The sequence below is a fragment of the Pteropus medius genome, unplaced genomic scaffold (assembly GCF_902729225.1).
Source record: "Pteropus medius unplaced genomic scaffold, Ma_sr-lr_union100, whole genome shotgun sequence".
NCBI classification, from domain to species: Eukaryota; Metazoa; Chordata; class Mammalia; order Chiroptera; family Pteropodidae; genus Pteropus; species Pteropus medius.
In genome coordinates, this window is record NW_024346980.1 from 753,979 (window position 1) to 775,371 (window position 21,393).

The 21,393-nt window shown below is 64.6% G+C and overlaps 2 protein-coding genes across 3 annotated transcripts in view; both read left to right on the forward strand.

Annotated features, from left to right (window-relative positions):
* The window catches only part of GABRD (gamma-aminobutyric acid type A receptor subunit delta), a 16,164-nt gene extending 15,461 nt beyond the window's left edge, over window positions 1–703 (forward strand). Inside the window, exon 9 of the mRNA XM_039876919.1 lies at window positions 373–703. Within this exon, the coding sequence (XP_039732853.1) occupies window positions 373–703 (331 nt within the window). The remainder of the gene's footprint in view (window positions 1–372) is intronic.
* A 4,491-nt stretch (window positions 704–5,194) lies between these two features.
* PRKCZ (protein kinase C zeta) overlaps window positions 5,195–21,393 on the forward strand; it is a 79,375-nt gene continuing 63,176 nt past the window's right edge. Inside the window, exons 1-4 of one of the 2 annotated variants that reach the window (XM_039876895.1) lie at window positions 5,195–5,473; window positions 9,181–9,302; window positions 10,310–10,399; window positions 11,615–11,665. In XM_039876895.1, the coding sequence (XP_039732829.1) occupies window positions 5,403–5,473; window positions 9,181–9,302; window positions 10,310–10,399; window positions 11,615–11,665 (334 nt within the window). In that variant the 5' untranslated portion in view covers window positions 5,195–5,402. Of the gene's footprint in view, window positions 5,474–9,180; window positions 9,303–10,309; window positions 10,400–11,614; window positions 11,666–21,348; window positions 21,374–21,393 lie in introns of those variants that run through there. The other variant, XM_039876896.1, reaches the window with a different exon arrangement.

The window sequence follows — 21,393 nt, forward strand, 5'->3', positions numbered from 1 at the left end:
ACATGTGCAGACACACATGCAGACACACAGACAAGCACGCAGACACATGGACACAGACATGTACAGACACGCATGCAAAGACACACAGAGACATGCATGAGGACACACACATGGGAACACACATGGACACAGACACACGTGCGCGGACACACAGACATGCAGGCACACACAGACACGTGTGTGCAGACACAGACACGAGCACTCGGACAAGTGCCCAAGCCCAGAAGCCCGCAGAGGTAGGTGCAGGCCGCTCTGCCCCAGGCAGGGCCTTGCACAGTGGGGTGGAGCCACCTTTTCTGAGTTTGCGGGGCCCTGGCCCTGGCCCTCCCATCCTCTCTAACATGGCCTGCGAGGTCCCTTGGTCTGCTGCAGCACTTCCGTCCACACTTCGCCTGCCCCGCACCTCCGGACCACGCGACCCCCTGGGGCCTCGGGGCTCTGGCGCGGGCCAGCTCTCCGCCTCGCCGCTCCCCTGCACACACCCACGGAGCCCACGGCCGGTCTCTGCCGGGACCTTCTGAGAGACCCCGCTCTCACCAACAGAGCTGCCATGTCTCTGAGACCCAGTGACAGTGGCCTGTCCCCCCACCAGTGTGCAGGGTCCACGAGGGAGCAGGCACATCCGGCCCGCTCACCACTGCCTCCTGGCACAACTCGGGGCACCCAGTGGGACCTCAGTCAAAATCTCCGCATGAACGAATGAATGAGTGAAGTAAACACCACTTTGGACCGGTTTCTCAAAATCCCACGACCCGTGAAAAAGAAAGGAGACCTCTGCTGCCCCCGCCCTCGCACAGCTCGAGTGCCTGTCAGTGGTGTCCAGGTGTCCAGGGCTCTCCCTGTGACCTGCTGGGTCTTCGCCACCCTGCGGGGTCAGTCTCACACCTGCCAGATGACCAGTGACCGCCCGGGCTCCACAAGGTGTTGGCTCATGCCTCACCTCTTTCTGGGCACAAATTCAGTCTGTGAGCTTTGATGAGGACAGTGTCACCTGGGTGCGGTCCTGGGGAAGGACCACACAGCAAGGGACAGTGACCCCACAGAAGCCTTGGCCTCCATCTGATGAGTCTCACTGAACACAGCCCACCCTAGCTTCCACCCTCCACCTCATGAATCTCAAAGTTGTTTTTAAGTATCACCAGAAAGAACATTTATCAAAGAAAATCAGAAGGTGGCCAGGCCCCCCGGGGGAGACACCTTGCCTGGAGGCCCAGCGGCCCCACTCTGCCCTCTGTTGGCCCTGGGCACTGCCCATCCCTCCAGCTCCACACCTGGCGGAAGCACAGCCAGGTGGCAGCCCTGCACTCCGCCCTCTGGTCCAGCTGACAAGAGAAACAGGAAGGCTATAGGTTCCAGATTCCAGGCGTGTCCACCTGCCCGGCTGCGTTTGGGGGAGAGGTGGGGGGTCAGGTCCGAGGGTTTCTCCTCTGCCTACACCCTCTGTTGTAGACGCTTTACAATAAGCCCTTGTCACTTTTACAATGGCTTAGAAAACCCACAACGTGCCTTTGTGTTTTTCACGGGAGGTGTTGGTGATCATAAACTCCTGTGAGGTCTGAGGTCATCAGGACACACAGAAAACCCCAGAGGTGAGGGGGCTGCCCTCAGCTGCCAGGGCCCTCCTGGCTCAACCCCGCCTGCACACCTGGGTCCAAAGGTCACTTCCCAGCTCTGCCTGCCCGGGGCGGGACTCGTCCCATCACATCTGTATGCAGCAGTCGGCGGGAAGGGAGCCGGGCCTGAGAGCCTGGGAGGGCCGGGGCCAGCACTTCCCAGGGGTCTTCACCTGCTCATTCGTTCATGCATTCATTCATTCATTCATTCATTCATTCATTCATTCGTTCGTTCGTTCCACTGTGTGCCAGATGCCCAGAGATGTAGGGACATGGCAGTGACCCAGGCTGACTAGGTCCCAACCCCCATCACGTCCAGAGGGGCACGTGGTCCACAGATTTGGGAACAAACAGCCTGCCTGGTCACCAGGCGGCAGAGCAGGCAGTGGACACAGAGACGCCGGCCGGACATGACACACCTGTCTGTCAGGACCTCGCCCTCTACCCTTGAGGCCCTAATAGGGGTAGCTCAGCGCTGGTGGCCTGGGAACCCCCTGAGCGGCCCTGTCCCCACCCTTCGGGGCTGTCTGGGGGCCTGGGTGGTGGTGCTTTGCTTTGCAGAGCTCGTTGGTGGTGACCCTGCAAAGCCCAGACCCCTGGGGCTGTGGGCACCTTTTCTGGGCACTGCAGGTGACCCAGGTGCCTTCACTCGGGCCTGGGCTGGATGTGGTCCCAGACCCAGGGGTGGAACCTCCCCCAGGACCCCCTCCCTCGCCCTAACCCTACGGAGAGCGGAGACCCCCACCCAAGCCGGACTGCTGCAGCCCTCCTCCCAACACCCCTCGCCAGGGCTGGGGGCTGCAGTGACCCAGGTACCAGCCTCCAGGAGGGAGGTGCCCATGTGGCAGCCGAGGTGAGGCCAGTGCCCAGGGGACACTGGACGCCTGCGGCTTCAACCCCAGCAAGGGCTTCCCCGGATAGAAGGGGCTCGGGCTGGACTTGGGCTGTTGTGTCCAGCAGGGTCTCGGCTGGGGCATGTCGAGAAAGAGTGTCCAGTGGAACGGCCACCCGCCAGCCGGTCCTGGCCATAGCGGGCGTCGAGGATTGTGTGTCCTCCCTGTCGGGTCATGCTGTGAGGCAGGAAATCTGAATGCCAGCCGAAGCTATGGGACGTCAGAGGGCCGCCCCCCAGCCCGTGCTCGCTGAGGCGCATCCATCAGAACGTGCCCAAGGCTGCGGGGCCCACCGAGGGGCCTGGCACGGCGGTGGAGGGGGAACTTCAGCCCACGCACGTGGCAGATCCCTGCTCCTCCCGCGAGCGCCACGCCACGCCCCTGCACAGCAAAGCTCGCACCTGGTTCCCCTCATGCCCAGTGGACGGCCCAGGCTGGGGATGGCAGAGTCATCCGGGGGGGCGGGGGGAGCAAGCGGACTAATACAGGTGTCGGGTATGCTTGGTAGAGACTCAAAGGAAGTATGAGTCTGGGCAAAGCTGCTCCTGGGAGCTGGAACAGCACGTGCAAAGGCCCTGAGGTGAGAGGCAGCCAGGTGGCCAGGTGGCTGGAGTGCAGTGGGCCAGGGTGCAGATGGTGGCACGTGGGGGCAGGAAGAAATGGGGTCCCAGACCCTGGAGGGCCGGGGGGCTTTTTCTGAGAACCACAGAATCATTGGGGGTTCCGAACACTAGACATACAGACACAGACTGACTCACGTTTTAAGGAAGTCAGAGGCTGTTCCCAAAACCCCAGTGTAGAGGGTGGGGCCTGGGCCAGGCGCAGACCCTGGGGGTAGCTCTGCGCAGCCTGGAAACGTGCTGAGGGTGGGGCGAGGGGACTTGCCGAGGAGTGGGACGCAGTGTGGGAGGGCAAAGGGGACGCCCAGGCTTTTGAGTTGAGCACCTGGGGGAGGGTGGTTTGCAAGGAGCAGAGCGAGTGTGGTGGGGGACAGGGTTCAGGGGCAGCCTGAGCCTGGGATGCCATTTGGAGCCAGAGCCTGAGGCTTGGCATTCGGCAACTGTGAGGCTAGGAGGAAGCCACACAGGGGGGTGGAGGAGGGCTGGGAAACCCCGGGGTGACCCAGTTTCTAGGGGGACCCAGTCTGATGGCTGACACAGTGTCCTGGTGGTGGGGGAGGGGCCTAGAGAAATTGGCAGCAGAGATAAGGCGAAGATAAGGGCTGAGGACGGCTCCCCGCTCCCCGCTCCCCGCAGGAATTCTGGAGTGAACAGGAGCAGAGACCGGCAGGGGGGTGGGAGGGCAGAGGGGTGGGGTGCAGAGTTCACAGCACCTTGAGCTGGTGAGAGGTGGGCTGTTGACAGGTCTCTCTGTGGCCACCTCTGGAAGGACAGGGGTTCCGTGACCGCTTGGCTCCCCAGAGTCCCTCCAGTGCCTGGCACCAAGGAGGCGCCAAGAAACATCTGTGGAATGAGAGGGAGTGAATGCGAAGTGCTTGAGGTTGTCCAGGTGAGGAGTGTCCAGGTGAGGCGTGGTGGAGGCTTAGCAGGGAGTGGACTTCGGGGTCAGAGGCTGCCAGCTGGGTGGGGTGGGGGAGGGAGGCAGCAGGGGAGTGGCCGAGAGGAGGACAGGCCCGGCAGAGGTGGCAGGGATGAGGGGGCTGTAGGCCCGTGAATCTGGGGTGCCCTCTTGGTGCCCAGGTGAGATCCTGCTAACGGCAGGTATGGGTCTCCAAGGATGCAGCCAGTGAGATTGCATTTAAGGGGAGTGGGCACAGGCTGCAGGCCCTTGGAGGGGGCAGGGGCTGGGGTGTGTGGATAAGTGTTGAAAGGCAACTGTCCAGGTCAAATGCCAAGGTCATTGTAGATTCAGGAATGAAGGTCACGGGCATCCTGGGCAAACGCCTCTCCTAGATCCAAGAGCAGAGGGGACCGAGTGCAGACAGGCCTTCTCCGCAGCAGGATCTGGAGGCGAGGGCAGCTGGGGCCGGGACGACCAGCGGCGCCTGGACCCTCTCGGCCCTGACCTTGGCCGGGGGCTCTACCACTTGCAGCCTCGGTCTCCAGATCTGTAAACGGGCCCGACGCGCGGGTCAGCGGTCGGAGAGCCGCTCGGGACTCGGGGACTGGGCTGCTGACCGCGCTCGCCCCGCCCGGAGGCGGAGCTCCCTCTGGCCACCCGCCACCCACCTCACCAGCTACTCCTTCCCGCTGTCCCCTAGACCAGCGCCCGTCTCCAAGTCCCCCGGGTCTTGTTAGTAAGGACGGCTGGAGTTTCGACTCGGCGAGTCTGGGCCCGAGAGCTAGCATTTCCAAGTTCCCGGGACTCTGTAGCCCCGGGTAGGAACGGCGGGCGCGGGAGCCCACGGGACGGAGGGGCCTCGCGCAGGACGGGTGCTCCCCGAGTCCCCGCCGCCCGCACCGCCGGAGGTTGCCAGGCAGAGCCGGGCCACGCGCGCTCCCATTGGCCGCAGGTGGGCCGCGCCCCGCCCGACAGGTAGCGTCCCCGCGCCGAGCCATTGGGCTGCGGCCGCGATGTCCCCCGAGGATTGGCCCAGGTGGCGGCCCCGCCTCGCCCTTATTGGCCGCAGGTGCCACCGCCCCCGCCCCGGGCCCGCCCGCACCGCCGATTGGCCGCCGGGTGCGTCGCCATGTCGGGCCCCCCCGCGGGGCCTGACGCCGGACTCCGCGCGCGCCCCCGCCGGCCGCGCCTCCGCCCGCCCCGCGCGCCGCCCAAGTCCCGCGGAGTTGGCCGGACCCGCGCCTCCCCGACCCGGCGCGGCGCGCTCTCTTCCGCGTTCCGCCGTCGGCCCCACCTGGCGCCCCGCCGCTGCGCGCCCCGCGCCAGGACCCGCGCGCCCGGGGCGCGGCGCTGACGGCGGCCAGCGGGGCGCGCCATGCCCAGCAGGACGGGCCCCAAGATGGACGGGAGTGGCGGCCGCGTCCGCCTGAAGGCGCACTACAGCGGGTGAGCGCCGGCGCCGCCCGGGCCGTCGGGGACCGTGTCGCCGCTGCTGCGGGCGCCGAGGCCGGGGGGCTCCGGGGCGCGGGGCGGGAGGGCGAGCGCAGCGGGGGCGCCCGGGAGGTCCTGACGCGCCAGCGCCGAGGGGCGGCCCGGCGAGGTCGCCGCGCGCTCCACGGCCCTGGGCGCAGTGTCGACGCTTTCCCTGGAAAGTCGGCAGGGACACTGAGGCCACAAACCTGTAAGGGCTGAAGTTTCTGTCAGATCGTGAAAACTGCTGGCTAACTTTAAAAGCCGAGGTTTCCTAACTTTTCTCAGCCTGCCCGGCCGGAGGTCTCAGTTTAAGGAGAGTCTGTGGCCCGGGCGGAGGCCGGCGGGGGTCGCCCGGGGTGCGCGAACGGCGGGCGCCTGCAGGGGCTCGGCGCGGTTCCGTTGGGCCTGGCCTGCGTCCGCGCACGGCGCCCCGGACTCGACACACCTCGTGTGAACTGGGGCGAGCGCCTCAGAGGAGTCAGTGGCCGAGAGCGCTGGACACTCGGTCGCGGGGCAGCCGCGGCGGGGATGGAGGGCGCGGCGCCCCGACGCGGTGTAGACGGCGCTCCGGGAAGAACTGGGCGCCTTGGCGGCAGGGGCTGGGGTCGCCGGCGTTGGTCGCCAGGAGTCCCGACATGGGACCTGGCTGCTCCTGGGGTGGCCGCTGCCGGGAGGGCTAGGGGGGGAGCCCGCGCCGACCCTGCGGGGGAACTTCGTCGTCTTGGCTACAGGGGCGCTGCTTCGCGCTCTTCAGGCCTGGCCTGCGGCTTGGGCGCTTGACCTCCCGAGCATTTCTTGTCGGGGTCCCGGCTCAGGCCTCTCCTGCCTCCTCCGCCGTTTTCAGCCGGGTGTGGGGGGTGCTGGGGCTGGCGGCAGAGCCAGAGGGAAGAAGGGCTTCTGGGGACGCCCTGGCCAGCCCGCCTGAAGAGGCCGGGAGTCCTGTGTCCCGGCCCGCAGGAGGGGCGGGGCTGCGGCAATTACAGCTGGTGGGGTGTCAGCTGGGCCCCGCTCCCCAACTCCTGGAGGCCCGGGCGGGCAGGCGCGCGGAGGGTGAACAGCCGGACGACTGCGGAGCCTCCGAATCGAGCGACCAGGGGCCGTGCGGACAGGAGGGGCGCTCTCGGGTGGGAGGCTGTCCACACCCTCCAGCTTCCCCCGGGACCCGCAGGCGCTGAGCTGGGGCGGGGGCCAGGGTGGAGGCGGGGCCTGGGGAAAGCGCCGCGGACCCCTGGGAGTTCTGGGCCAGCCGCCCCGCCCGCCCCGTCCTCTCCCCTGGCTTCGGCCCCTGGAGAGCGGTTCGGTTACCGGGAGTAAAGTGACCTGTTGCGGCCGCTTCCCCGGGCGGAGGAGGCCACGCCCCGCGCTCTTTCCTCTTCCTCCCACTCCCGACCTCTGCCCCCTCCTCCCCTCCCTCCTCCGCATCCCCGCTCCCTTCCCGTCTCCCTCCCGCACCCCTTTTCTCCTGGGCTGCACTCACGGTTCCTCCCCAAGCCCAGCCCCTGGCTCCCTCCCGTGCCTGCTTTTCCTAAAGTGCTGTGCACGGTCCCAGCCGACAGAACGGTCTGCTGTCTGAGTCGGGAGACCGGCAATGTCCCTGGTCCCAGAAAGTGCCCACCGAGGTCAGTGCTGCGACACAGACCCCGAGGTCCGGCACCCAGTGCTGCAGGGAGGGGGTTGTTTGGGGGCCGCAGGTCCAGGGGCCACGGTCAGACACATCGAAGGTGCTGTTCATAAATTGCGGGGTCTTCAGCTGCCCCACTGGTGGTGGCTTCTCCTGGTCACCCTTGCCCATTCCCCGAGGCCCCCACGCCTTGAGATTGGGGTCTCCGGCCCCCCGTTGGTCCTTCGAAGGACATGCAGTCGCTGGAGTCTGCGTGACATCTGGTGGCACCCGCCTTTTCCAGGGGGCTTTCTGGAGGGTTCTGGGTGATGCCGGGGGTTTGGAGACCCTGCTCTGCCAGGCTGAGTCTCAGACACCTGCTTCTCTGAGATCCTAGAGGTGACTGGCAGCTGCTCCGCGCTCCAGCGCAGGCCTGTGTCCCGTCGTCCAGGTCATCCAGGACCTGCTGTGTGCACGGCCTGGCCTGGCCTGTGGCCTGGGAGACCCAGAAATCCAGTGGGGCCGGCCGTCCTCCCTGGCTGTGGGTGCCCACTCCTGGTCACTCGGCCCAGGACTCTGTCTTGCTCAGAGGGGCTGCTTGATTCAAGGTTGGGCTGAGGTCACACTGGTGGTCAGAGGACTGTGTGGCAGGATGGGATGGCCCCTCCCGGTGCTAGCTGCCATCCTGCCACCGGGGCGAAGCCCTCTGTGGTCCATCCTGGCGTCGGGCGCTTCCAAGTTGTTGCGGTTCTGGGGTTTTGCAGGAGCCACTCGCTTGGCCTCCAGGTCGAGGCATTGGGGGGAAACAGTAGCTTCCACTTGGGGGCAGAACTGCGGGGTGAGGTCCTTGGGGCAGGGAGAGGTCAAAGGTGAAAGGGTGGCCGACACTGACCCCCAGAGTTCCCAGCGGCAGGAGGACTGGTGGCTGCTGGGTCAGGTGACAGGCGTGCAGGGCAGTGTGGGCGACCCCAGGGCGATGGGTGGGAGCTTTGTCTCTGGAGCCCTGTGGCCCCTCTGTGCCTCAGTTTCCCTAGCTCAGACGGGCCGGGCTAGTGCCAGTGCAGCATTGGGATGCTGGGGGCCGTCTCCCCACTGCGGCCCAGGCCCTGGGCTGCTGTGCTGGGCCCAGGAGGCGCCCGGCAGCTGGGTCCTAGATCCTGGTGGCACTGGGCGTGTTGTCCGGTGGACAAGACCGGCAGCACTTGTTTGCTGGGGTTCGGGAGCCAGGTGTTGGCCGGAGCAGAACCCGAGGTTCCCGGTCTGCAGCCCCTCGCCTTCTTGCAGGCTCTGCACCCTCGTGCCAGCCCCCGGCGCTTTGCCCCCGACTTCGGCGTGCTGGGTGAGGCCGCGCTTCCCGCTCCCTTTCAGTAAAGGCAAAGGCCTGTCCGGCCTGGGTTAGCATCCCTCCATCCCTCTGGGGGGGTGTTTCTCTGGGGGGTGTCGCCCAGCGGTGAAGGATCAGCCCTCAGAAGGTGACCGGAATCCCTGAGCCATCTCCAGCCCTCCAGCCTCCCCATCTCATTTTCGGATGAAAACATAAAAGATGGTGACATTCTGTGATTTCTTCCCCCCACAAACAAAAACATGCCTGGAGTCATGCGACAGCCACAGCCGAGGGGGCCCTCCGGAGTTTAACGCAGCAGCCGAGGCTCCTTAAGCGGCTCCGCTCTGCCCTCCCCACCCGGCGTCCCCCCCTCAGGAAGGTCTCAGGCCTCCCATGTGACGCGCCCTATGCCCTTGCCCTGCCCGGCAGTATCCGAGATTGGAGGAAAGTGTAATGAATTCCATGGCTTGGCCACCCCACCCCGGGCGCCCGGGTGACCTTTTGGGCAGACTTGGCACCTGGGGCCCGAGCAGGCGCTTTCTGACACCCCCGTTCTTTGACCCCCGTGTGCCACGAGCCAGGACAGGTCTCCCCTCTGCACACGGGCATTCACGGTGGCGACTTAACGAGACTGGTCAGTGGTTCTTTGGGGAAAATTCTGTTTCATTTATTTGATCAATAATTTGGTTAATCGATCATCCGTGTATACCTGGTTACCTGTGCTCCGTGGTGACGGTCCCTACCCTCTCTGTCCAGGGACATGCTGATCACCAGCTTGGACGCGGCCAGCACCTTCGAGGAGCTCTGTGAGGAAGTCAGAGACATGTGCAGCCTCCGCCAGGGGCAGCCACTCACCCTCAAGTGGGTGGACAGTGAAGGTAGCCCTCGGTCCTGTGTCGTCCATGTCGTCCGCGTCAGGCACTGAATCCTCTGTGTGCGGGACATTGCCTCAGCCCCTTCTGGGGAGATGTCAAGCCGCAGGATTAAGTGGGTTAGCAGCCACTTCCCCGAGGGACAGGGAGCTCACATCTGCAGGCGGAAACTGGGTTGGGGGCGGAGCAGGCTGGATGCCCCCTGGAGGAGGACAGCCACCAGGTGGCCCTAGTCTGGTCTTGACACTGGGATGAGGAATAATCCTGGATGGAGGGATGGAGCTGCTGCTGCTGTGAGGGATGGAGGGATCCTGGAATGGATTATGGAAAGGAGCATATATGAAATGAAACTGAATGGAATACTGGATGGAAATGGATGGAATACTGATACTGATTTTTTATTTATTTTTATTTTATTTATTTTTATTTTATTGATTCACGCTTTTTTTTTTTTTTTTTTTTTTTTTATGTTTTACTTTCCTTCTCCTCCTCCTCTCCTCTTCTCCCTTCCCCTCCTCTCCTCCTCCACCTCCCCCCTCCTCCCCTTTCTCCGCCCACAGCTGAGGGGTTAGGAGACAGTTCGGGAGGAACTCCTCCTCCAAGGTGACTGACTGGATGACTGACCTGCGCTGTCTGCAGAGGACCCAGGGGAGCCCCTTCCCTTGGGAGGGCTGGGAGGGGCCCTGGTTCTGTGCATCTGTGTCCCCACCTTTCCCTTTGGGCTGGGCCTGACCCTCTTGACATGGCCCCTCCCTGGCCAGGGGGGTGAGCACAGCTCCGTGTTCTTCTCTGCTGGGGACTCACTGCCCCTCTGGGGATGGGTAGGTTCTCAGGAGGGCCCCGGGCAGGGGGACTGTGGGGACTGGCTGGTCCAGCCGGCTGCCCTGGGACCTGCCACCTGCGCTAGGGTACTTTGGCCTCCCCAGCTCGGGTCTGATGCTCGGAGCGGGTGTCACTTGGGCCCCTCCGCCTTAGGCCTGTGGTGGGCTCAGCAGTGTTTCTTGCCCGCGTAGGGGACCCCTGCACCGTGTCCTCCCAGATGGAGCTGGAGGAGGCCTTCCGCCTGTCCTGTCAACGCAGGGACGAAGGGCTCACCATTCACGGTCAGTGGCACTGGAGGGGTGGGGTGAGGTGGGACTCTCCAGGCTGGGGTGGTACCAGCTCAGCAGCCACCCCCAATCCCGGCACCTTGGCCGGACCACCCGGGGCAGCTGCCCCGTCGAGGGTCACAGTGTGAGATCTTAGGGGCCAGAGAAGCTGAGGGGGTTGCGTGTCACGCGATTTGGGTTTCCTTCCCTCTTACATTTTTTTAACCCAAATAGAAACCGCTCTCACTGTAGAGGCCGTGAGGGGTCGTCTCCCTGGACATGGGGCCTGGGTTCTGGTCGTTAGTCCTGGGGCCGGCGTCACCCGTGCCTCAGCTTTGCTGGAGCTCAGAGGCTCTGGGCACAGGGCTCGTGCGGGCAGACCAGGGGACCAGGGGACCAGGGACCATGCCACCACACCGTCCGGGGTGGGGCAGACGCTCCCTGGGGTTTACCCAGCCTCTCGGCGTTCCTCAGCCCGTTAGGCTCAGAGCTGGGCTACAAATTGAAATATCGTAATCATTTCCTCATAATCTTTAAGTCGGGGGTTTTCAGACTGTGCTCCCCAGCACTTCCGGGCTTCTTCGGGGTGTCTGTGTGGCCGGGATAGCGCGGCCGCACTCCGGCAGCCTCTGTGGGCGTGCGGGGGGCCCCGGAGCCTGCCGCCGCCCACCGTTTTCTGCCGGATCGTCCTTTTCTCTACTGCCCGGCCGATCGTTGGTCAAAATCCCGGATTTTTGTGGCTCTTCGTGTAAACGCGCCGCGTTTGTTTTCGGGGCGGCAAACGCATCCACTGTGCCTCTAACACTGACCGCTCGGGTGCCTTAAGACTTCCGATTCCCGCTTAAGAAAACATTGGTTTCAGCTTAGCTTTGATACCTTACGAGCGTCTGTTTGGGTAATTTACTGGGGAAGCCCGGCGGGTGCTTGAGAACATTCGGCTGTGAGCGCCGTCCAGGGCGTAGAGAAGCCAGGCCCATGCGCTTTCAGAGGCTGGCTGTCGGGGATCCCTCCGAGGCCGACGTAGCAGGCGGGCCCCTGACCTCCCTCGGCCCTCGGGAGTCCCGCAGAGGTCCGTTGGTCCCTCGGACGTGTCTTGCCGAGCACCTCCCAGGAGCGGGTCCTCGGCACGTGGCTCCGCGTGCAGGACGCCGGCCGCCCACCAGCAGGCTCCGTGCTCTTCGAGCGCGGGACGGGCGGCTGGACGCTGACGCATGTCCTTTCTCTTTGCAGTTTTCCCGAGCAGCCCGGAGCAGCCCGGCATGCCCTGCCCAGGAGAGGACAGTGAGTACCGCCCCTTCCCGTGGCCTCTGTCGCTCGCCCAGGGCTCGTCCCATCTCCCCTCGAAGGGGCTGCTGGGTGAGCAGCTGCCATGACCGCCCGTGGCATTCTCACAGGTTGGTCCCCTGCCTCTTCCTGTGTGTGTCTGTTCTGACACACGATGCTGCCGTTGGGGAGGCGACCAGCTTGGGCACGAGGTGGCAGAGATCTAGGACACACCCTGGTCTTTCCCAGGACGGAAGGGCCCGGCTGGGATGGCGGACACTGCCCCGTGTGTCGGCCCTGGCTCGCGGCCACCCCGGGCCAGTCCACGCTGGCCCCGCAGCTGCGACGGGAACTGGCCTGGGAGCGGACTCGGACAGAGGCGGCGCTGAGTCTGCGTCACCCGTCAGCCCCGGTGAAGGCGCTGATGGGGGTTGGGTGCCTGAGCCTGGGGTCTGTGGGCGAAGTCGCGGGGAGGCGGATGTGGGAGCCCGTGGCATGGAGGAGGCTGGTAAAGCCACGGGCGAGAGCATCCGGTGATCAGGGCCTGGCCCTGGGGTGGGCCGTGGGGCCGCAGAAAGCCCCGGGTGGCGGGTGCCGGCAGGGGTGGAGCCGGTGTCTGACGAGGCCTGAGCGGCCCTGGTGTGGCCACGGCAGGTGCTGGACACGAGGGCAGTTTGGGGAGCAGGGAGGTGAGGAGGTGCGGGGTGTGTTCTTGCTCACGCATTCCCGCTGTGCCCCTCGGAGCGGGTATCATGTGGCCGGGCAGAGGGACAGCGAGAGTCCTGTATGTCCTCGCAGGAGGCGGGTGACGAGGGAGACACAGTGTCAGGGTGAGGGGTGCAGCCTGAGGCCTGCAGGCGGAGGTCTGCACAGACGGCCCGCCCAGTCCAGGCACAGCAGGTAACTTGTGTGACGTGGAGGTTTTCCGCGCGTGGGGCTTGGGAGCTGCACGGATGGGGTCGAGGCAGGAGATTTATGAGGTGATGTGCGGTGGGTACCCGGAGGGACTCAGGATGGGCGGGCGACCCCGTGACGCAGAAGCCTGCCTGCAGGAGCCCGGGCATCCAGACGGGCGGCTGGCACAGAGGCTCAGGGTCCTCCTCCCCGTCCTGCCCCTGCCGGTGCCCCTCCCTCGGGGGTGTCCACGTCCCGGGGAAGGGGGCGTGCACCCCGTAAACAGCACCCTCGAGCCCCGACAGGTCCTCGCCGTGTGGGCGGGGGCCAGAGACGGCTGCACACTGGCACCTGGGCGCGTCCAGCCAGAAGGGCCACCTTTGCCAGCCTGGCCTGTGTTCACGTTCAGTGAAGCACCTTCCCGCGCACTCTACTCAGACAGTCCGTGTTAACTCAGTTTCACGGGTTTTAAAAAGTGGCGTGAAGTACACACACGGAATTCACTGTTCCAGCCATTTGAAGGGACCCCCTTCAGTGGCGTTCACGCTGCTGTGCAGCCACAAGCTACCCGCCCCTCCCCACCTGCGGACAGAGAGCCTCGTACCCAGCAGTGCCCCTCGGACCTCCCCGGCCCCCGCCTCCCTCCTGGCCCCCCCACTCCTGCCCCACACCTCCACGACCCCCCTCCCGACGCTGCTCTCTGCCCTGCGTCTGTGCTTTGCCTGCTTTGGACACTTCACGTACATGCAGTCACACGATACGTGGTCTTTTGTAACGGGATTGTGTCACTCAGCGTGATGCTTTCGAAGTTCGTCCGTGTTGTAGCGTGTTAGAATGTCACTGTTTCCCCCTCCCCCATTTTTAAACTGTGAATACACAACACGAACCTGCCCCGTTGGCCGCCGTTAGGGGCGTAATTCAGTGGCATCGAGCACACTCACGGTGTTCTGCAGCCGTCACCACCCCCGTCTCCAGGAAGGTCCATCTTCCCTGACTGACACTGTCCCCATGAAGCACCCCTGCCACACACGCACACACGCACACACGCACACACGCACACGCCCTGTCCCTGTGGCTCCGACCCCTCCCGAGGCCTCCTGTGAGTGGAGCCTCACAGTATTTGTTTTTCTGTGACTGGCTTGCTTCACTCAGTGTATTGTCCACCCATGTGGTGTCACATGACAGCGTTTCCTTCCTTTTTGAGGCTGAGTCACACCCCACTGAGGGAGGACCTCGTGTTGTTTACGGTGGACACCTGGGTGTCGCCACCTGCTGGCCGCCGTGAGTGGCGTGGCTGTGGGCCTGGGCGTGCGAGTACCTCTTCGGGACACTGCTTTCCGTCCCTTTGCGTGTGCCCCCCAGGTGCGATCACCTGGCCACCCACGGCCCCCCAGGCTGTGTCCACAGCGGCTGCACTGCACGGCCCGCCAGCGGCGCACGGGGTTCCAGGGTCTCCCCGTCTTCGTCACACCCGCCATCTTCTGTTCTTTTTGCGGTGGTCATGCTGGTGGCTGTGAGGTGGTGTGAGGTCATCCTGGTGGCTTGTGGTTTTGATCCTAACTCTCACGTTTAGGTCCCTGAGGCGCGCCGCGTTAATTTTTGTGCTTGGTGCTGGGCGAGGGTCCGGCTTTTCTCTGCGTGCGTGGATGTCCGTTTTTCCCAGCACCATTGCTTCAGACCGGCTTCTCCTCACTGGATGGTCTCGGACCCCCTGTCGAGAATCGCGGACGTGCGAGGCCTTTCTGGGCTGTGTTCGGCTTTGTGCGGGGCCACAGTGTTGATTGCTGTCGCTGAGTAGCGGCTTTATTTATTTTTTATTTATTTAATTTTTGGGGGGCGCCTACAGCACCCGGGCGTCCGGGGTGGTCTCCCATCCCAGCACTAACCAGGCCCGACCCCGCTTAGCTTCCGCGCTCAGGTGCGCTCGGGCGCGCTCAGGGTGGCCCGGCCGCGGCCCGCGCAGTGGGTTGACATCGGGACGTGCGAGCCCGCCCTCTGGCTTCGTTCTGTTCTGCGGTGGTTTTGGCTGTTCGGGGTCCCTTGAGATTCCACGTGAATTTCAGGATGGGTTTTTCGATTTCTGCGGAAAGCATTGCTGAGATTTCAGCAGCTATTGCGTTGAGTCTGTCACCGCTTCGGGTGGGTCCCCGTCTCATCCAGCGACGGGCTGTTTCCCCTCATTCGTGTCTTTCGTGTCTTTCATCAGCATTTCGTAATTTTCAGCGCTAGCTTCATTCTTAAGCGTTGTGTTCCCTTCGATGCCGTCGTAAAGGGAGCTGTTTCGTTCACTTCCTGTTTGGGTTGTGGATAGAAACACAACTTCTCGCGTGTGTCGACTTTGAATCCAGCTATTTCACGGGATTTATTAGTCCTGGCAACTTTCCTTGTGGAACGATTAGGTTTTTCCGTAGCGTCTGTGAACAGAGGTGATTTTTCTCTTCCTGTCCAGCTGGATCCCTTGTCTTTCTTGTTCTCGCCCCGTCGCTCTGGCTCCTGGAATTCCCGGGGCGGCGTGGACGGAGGCGGCGAGGTGGGCACGTCGCCTCGCTCGCCACCTCGGAGGCCGGCCTTCGGTCCCCGCCTCGGGCGCGTTGGCCGCGGGCGGTCCACACGTGGCTTCCCCTGCGTCATGGGACTTCCCTTCTGGGGTTTCGTGAGAAGCACTCAGGGTCTCGCCCCGTTCCAGGCTCAGACCTCCTGACGTCAGAATTTCCTGAGTGATGGGAGTGTCTTTTGTCACCCTTTAGGCATCCCTTTGGAGCGCACTTGAGTTTTTTGCCAATGAGGTGACTTAGGGTAGGGCCCCTGGACAGTTTGGGGGGTGCAGTCACCCCAAAGACCTAGTAATTAAGGGGTTTGAACTTCCAGTCCCCCTACCCCCCACCTTCGGGGAGGGGAGAGGGGCTGGAGGGTGAATCAGTCTGCAGTGGCCAATGAGTTAAGCAACTGTGCATATGTACTGAGCCTCCAGAACATTCCTGAAGTCCTACAAGGTTTGGAGAGTGGAGGGGCGGGGAGAGTGGCCCCTCGGAGAGGGCTCGGCGGCCCCACGCTCCTCCCCGCACCTGGCGCCACGCTCCTCCCCGCACCTGGCGCCACGCTCCTCCCCACACCTGGCCCCATGCGTCTCCTCCACCTGGCCGTCCCCGAGCTCTGCGAATGTGGCAGGTAACGTTTATCACGCAGGTGTCGGCCCCGCGCTTTCCTGCCGAAACCCGCCCTGGTCGGCGTGTGGTTCCTGTGGCGTGCCGCTGGATCCTGCTGGCGGGTCATCTTCTGAGGATTTTTGCATCCGTGTTCACGAGGGATGTTGGTCTGTGGTTTCCTCTTGTGGCGTCTCTGTCTGGCTTTCGCGTCAGGGTCATGCTGGCCTCCGAGAAGGCGTTGGGTCGTGTTCCTTCTTTCTCAATTTTTGGAAAAGTCGGAGAAGGATTTGGTGTTCGTTCCTGACTGTTTGGTCGCACTCACCAGTGAAGCCGTCGGGTCCCGGACTTTTCGTTGGGCGTGTTTGGTGGCTGGTTCATTCTCCTCGCTGGTTACGGGTCTGCTTAACTTTTCTCTTTCACCGTGGTTTAGTCTGGTAGGTTTTGTGTCTCTGGGACTTTGTCCATTTCGTCCTGGTGACCCAGCTGGTCGGCATGTGGTGTTCATAACGCTCTCTCAGAATCCATTTCATTTCTGTAGGACCCGTGGGAACTTCCCCCCTGCCATCTCTGGCTTCAGAGTGCGGGTCCTCATGTGGGTTCTGCCGGCCTCCTCGCGGCCTCTGTGCCGCGTCCCCGTCCTGTCGTCCGTCCGTGCTGTGCGGTCTGCACCCCGCGCCCCCCGCCGGCCCCTGGTTTAGCCTTCTTCCCTCCCAGGCCCTTCGGGCGCGGCGCGGGCGGCTGACTTGAGAGGGTCCGTTTCCTAAGTCACGCTCACAGCCGGGACCCCTCACTCAGCCCCCCGCCCCGCGGGGTTTGGTCCGTGGCGTCTTCCCGTTCATCCCCAGGTGAGTTCTGGCGAGTTCTTCTTTGACGTGCTGGTTGGCTCGGAGTGCGTCGGTTTCCACGGATTTGTGACTTTTCCAGTTTTCCTTCGGTCATGGATTCTGGCTGCTTCCCGCCGAGCTCGTGTGACAGCCTCTTCCCCAGAATGCGGAGACCCAACTCGAGGTGCCCCCGTGGTGTCTCCCTAAGATGGGCCGGTGCCCCCAGCAGAGCGCGCTCGCTGCGGTGGGGGTGCCGCTGTGGGGTGTTACCGTGGGGATGTAGCTGTGGTGGTGCCGCTGTGGGTTGTTGCTGCACAATGAGAGTGTGGCTGTGAGGGGTGTTACTGTAAGAGTGCCGCCAGTGATGGGGGATATTAAGCTGTGGGGTGTTACCGTGGAGTGCCACTTCTTGGGTTATTTATATGTGGGGAATTAATAAGCTATTGAGGTGCACTGTGAGTGCTGCTGTGGTGCTGTGGTGGGGGTGCCATGGAGGTGAGGTGCTGTGAAGCCCCGTGTGCCGGAGCCTGCTTAGTCCCCATCATTCGTGTCCTGTTTCTCTGCTGAAGTCCTGTCTGGCTGTTGCTTCTCCCCTTTTCGTGAGCGAGTGACACTCGGCCGTGAGGATGCGCCCCAGCCCGCGTTAGTGCTGGGGTGCCAGTGGCCGCTCTGTGTAGGAGCATTGTCACTGTCCCCGGGGCCCCGTGAGGCTTCCTGCTTGATGTGCCTGGTTCCGGCCCCGTGCACGTGGACCTACGGGATGCGGGCGACGGAGGTGGCTGTGCCTCAGGGTTCGGCGGGAGGGTCGGGAGGGTCGGTCCCACCCAGTGGAGGCTCGTCCCAGGGCTGGGCGGGGTGGGGGTGAGCAGGCGGTGTGGTAAGGAATCCCAGCTCCAGGTGGCAGCACAGAGGCTCCGTGACACCCGCCAGCCTCAGGGTCCATTGGGCGCTGTCCCGCGTTCCTCCTCCTCTGCAGGTGCGTGCTGGGGGCCTTGCTCCCGGGCCGTTCCCGTCACAGGCCTCGTCGCACCTCGTCGCGACTCGGCGGTGTCGGCTCGTGCACGTTCCGGCCCAGGTGGTGGGACCGCTGTCTCCTGCCTCTCGGCCTCCGTCTGCGTGCGGGTGCTGCTGCCTGGGGGTCGGGCCGCGTGCGTCCTCTCTCCCGGTTTCGAGTGGCCAAGGCTCTTGGCCCCAAGATGCAGCGAACCAGGCCCCGCTTTGCCCCTGGGCCGGGGACTCGGGCCTGGAGCTGCTTCTGCCACCGTGCAGCACGTGCCTCGCTCATGGCCGTGGGGACATCGACCGTGCTGCACACAGGCCCGCGCCGTGGTTCCTCGAAGGCGGACGATCACGGTGACAGCCAGCAGGCCAGTCCCCCAACTCGGGTGTCTCCAGTGAAGGGGTGGGGCCAGTCCCCCGCCGGCCCCACTCGGGGCTGGCTGGGAGGGCGACTTGACCTCTGCCTTTGTCTGTAGCTGTGTCCCCTGTCCCCTCACCTGTCCCCTCACCAAGCCCCCAGGCCTTGGGGGCTTTTGAGGCTTTCTTCCTATCAGTCACTGCCGGTGATGGGAGGGTGACAGGCCAGTTCCTGCTCTGCCCCTGACGCTGGGCCCTAAATTATTTCCACTTCAACTCAGGGGAAAGAGTGTCCTAGTCTGGGAAGTGGCAGGCTGGTGCCTAGACACAGTGGTGACAGAGTCGTGCCGGCAGCATGGGGGGGCGTGGGGAGATGGGGTTCAGCCGGGCACGCACGTCCAGAGCTCACGGGAGCCGAGGCCCTGAGGTGGGGTCTGGGCCGGGCTGGCTGGGGACAGCCTCGGGCTGCAGGGACCACAGTTCATGGGAGGGGAAGGGGTCCCCTGCAGGGGCTGCGGGGGGACAGAGGCTCATGCTGGGACACTGCAGGGTCCCCAGGCCCGGTCCTCAGCCCCCCTGCCCCCCACCCACCTGCCTGCCTCTCGCTCACACCCCACCTATTGGGCTGGAGGTGCTGTCCTACGTGTTTTCTGGCTTAGAAGCTTCTTATGCTCCTTGGACACACGCCAGACAACAGCCCAGGCCAGAGCTGGGCATGGAGGGTCACGGCCCCACGGGGAAGCCAGGGGCTGGCTCCGCGTGGCCGTAGAGGCACCAGGGGCAAGTGTATCTGTGAGACTGTGACGGTGGCAGCGTGGCATTCCAGGGGCGTCGCCATGCCGCTGGGACGGGGGTGCGGCTCCCCGTGCTTCAGACTTCCCTGGCAACAGGCCCGTGTGAGCATTGACATGCAGAGGGCCCAGTGAGGCCACTGCACTGCCAGCTGGGTGGTCAGGTGGGAGGCAGCGTGCCCGCAGGTGCGCTCAGGCCCGCAGGTGCGCTCAGGCCCGCAGGTGCGCTCAGGCCCGCAGGTGTGTTCAGGCCCATAGGTGTGCTCAGGCCTGCAGGTGCACTCGGGCCTGCAGGTGTCCTCAGGCCCGCAGGTGTGCTCAGGCCCGCAGGTGTGCTCAGGCCCGCCGCAGAGTCCTTTGGGGTGTCAGGAGCAAGCTGGGGCCAGGGCTGGGCATGGGGGCCGCTGACTGGGCGGGCGGGGCCAGGGAGCACATGCGGGCACAGGTGGGCGGGTGGCCACAGATTCTTGGGAAAGAGCTGGACACCTGGCGGTCCCTGGTGTTTCGAGGTGCATCTGTTGTTTGGTTTCATTAAACATCCAGTTCCATTCAGCTTTGTTTTGAATTCTTAACCAACGTACTGGAAAGGCCAGTTTTTCACCTAAAGTGGGCTTCCGATAAAGTTAGCAGTCTGCCGGTTCAGACCGGGCCGTCTTGCCCGGTGCTTTGGACGGATCAGGGGTCACCCGGACGTGGCGCCGGGCTCGCTAACGCGTGTTTCCTGGGGAGGCCCCGTGTGGAGCTGGGGGCCCGGTCGTTTAATGATTCTCCCGTTTTCGGGGTCGGCGAGCTTGTCTGTGGAGGTCCAGATGGGAAACGTGGGGTTCTGCGGGGCGTATGGTCCGCTGCAGTGGGGAGCGGGGCGTAAGAGTCAGCGTCATTTCCCAACACCGAAAGTTGTATTTCACGTCATTTTCAGGCGTCCTGAAATATCACTATTTTGATTTTATTCGGACGGTTGAAACGCCCCACGCCTGCTCAACCCGCCGGAGTGGGGAGGGGGCGGGGGGAGGTTTGAGCCGGGGCCTCACTCTCGCCAGACCCCTGCGGTGATCGCCGACTGCAGCCGTGTTCCCCGGGGGTGGGGGGAGGCGTTTCCTGTCCCTTCCTGTGCCCCCAGCGTGAAGGCCGGGCTGGACTGCTGCCCCTTCCGCGTGTGCTCGGATGCGGAGGGAAACGGCGTGAGGGTCAAGCCGTCCTGGCTCGAGGTCTGCTCTGGCCGCCCCCCGGCACGACGCGGCGGGGAGTGAGATCCTGCGTCGGGTCAGCGGGGGGCCTGTCTCGCCTTGGGTGTGCGAGCCCGGCCAGTCACCCTGATTCTCACCGCCTGGTGTGTGGAACGTCGCTGCTTCTGCCCTTCCCAGTGGCCCCCGGCCCCAGAGCAGCACAACTTCAGAATGCCACCGGACCCAGGGTGTGGCCAGCTTGCGCCCACGGCTTCTGCCCACACCCTCCACTCCCCCACTGCCCCCTCCGCTCCACTCCGCTCCTTGGCCATGGCACTGGCCACAGCACGTGCCCCGGACCCTCGAGCGCTTGCATTGGGACTAATTCTTGGCCTCTGTGGATGCAGGTTAGTTACCTGCACTTCGATGGCCGCTGCGTCCCTGCGCCCTGGCCAGCGGTTCTGATCCGGCGGCCCGGGGCCAGCTGGGCTCTGTCCCAGCGGACGCCGTTTGAAAGGCTCTGAGGCCGTGCCGCCTCCCTGGCAGCTGCCCGCTGCCTGGTCGCTCTCGGACGGCTCAGCGCACAGATGCTTGTTTTCGTGTGACGTCAGCTCCTTCGTATCCAGGCCGTGTTTTAGCTGGTGCCTCAGCTGCCGGCTCCAGCTTCCCAGGGGAGCCGGTACCACCCGGCCTGGAGACATGAGGAGGCAGGGATGTGACAGGCGGGGGACAGGCCGGCCAGCCTGCCTGTAAATACCCGTTCCTGCTCCTGCCGGGGCCGCCACCTGCATCGGTCAGGGGGGCAGGGCGGCGGGGCCCACAGGCGGAGGGAGGGGAGATGTGTCCTTTCACGCCCACCGCTCCCGGAGCATAAAGAACCCCGAGCCGGGAGCAGGAGGGGGAAGCGGTGAGTCCTGAGCCTGGCTTCTGCGTTCTCTGTGCCGCGGGGGGCCGCGTGCATGCAGGGGGATGCTGTGGTCCCCGGCCCCCAAGCCGTACGGCTGTCCCCGGCACAGACGGTGCCACCGCCAGCCAGGGGTGCGGCCACAGCAGCTCTGGGTGCGGGGGAGGGGGCCCTTGTTTCTGAGGTGATGGATTTTAGGGAAACAAGCTGCTGAGGAGCGAGCGGGGAGCTGCTGCCGGTGCAGGGGCTGCAGGCGACACTGGGGCCGAGCCGAGGCCTGTCAGCGGCTGCCGGGCTCGGGGACGTAAGCGCATCTTCCGCTGAGCCCGGCGGGGGCCGCGGTTGGTGCGGCCGAGCCGGAGGCAGGCGGGGGCATGTGGGTGGCTGGCCCGGCGCCCTGCGCCGCTGCGCGGGGAGGCTCGGCGGCCGCAGCTTGGAGTCGGGGCCGGGGCGAGGCCGGTGGCTGCGGTGGCACCTGCGTCCGGGGCTGAGCTGTGGCTCCCGTTCCTGCTGCCTGTGCGGGTCCTGGCTCCGGTTTGCGCTGACGGCAGCGTCGTGGCACAGCCGGTGTTGACGTGTGCTCATCGGCGGGTCCTCGGTGTTGGCGATGAGCGAGGCCGCGTCTCGGCTCTGAGATGGTCGGAGGTAGACTCGGCGTCTCGGGT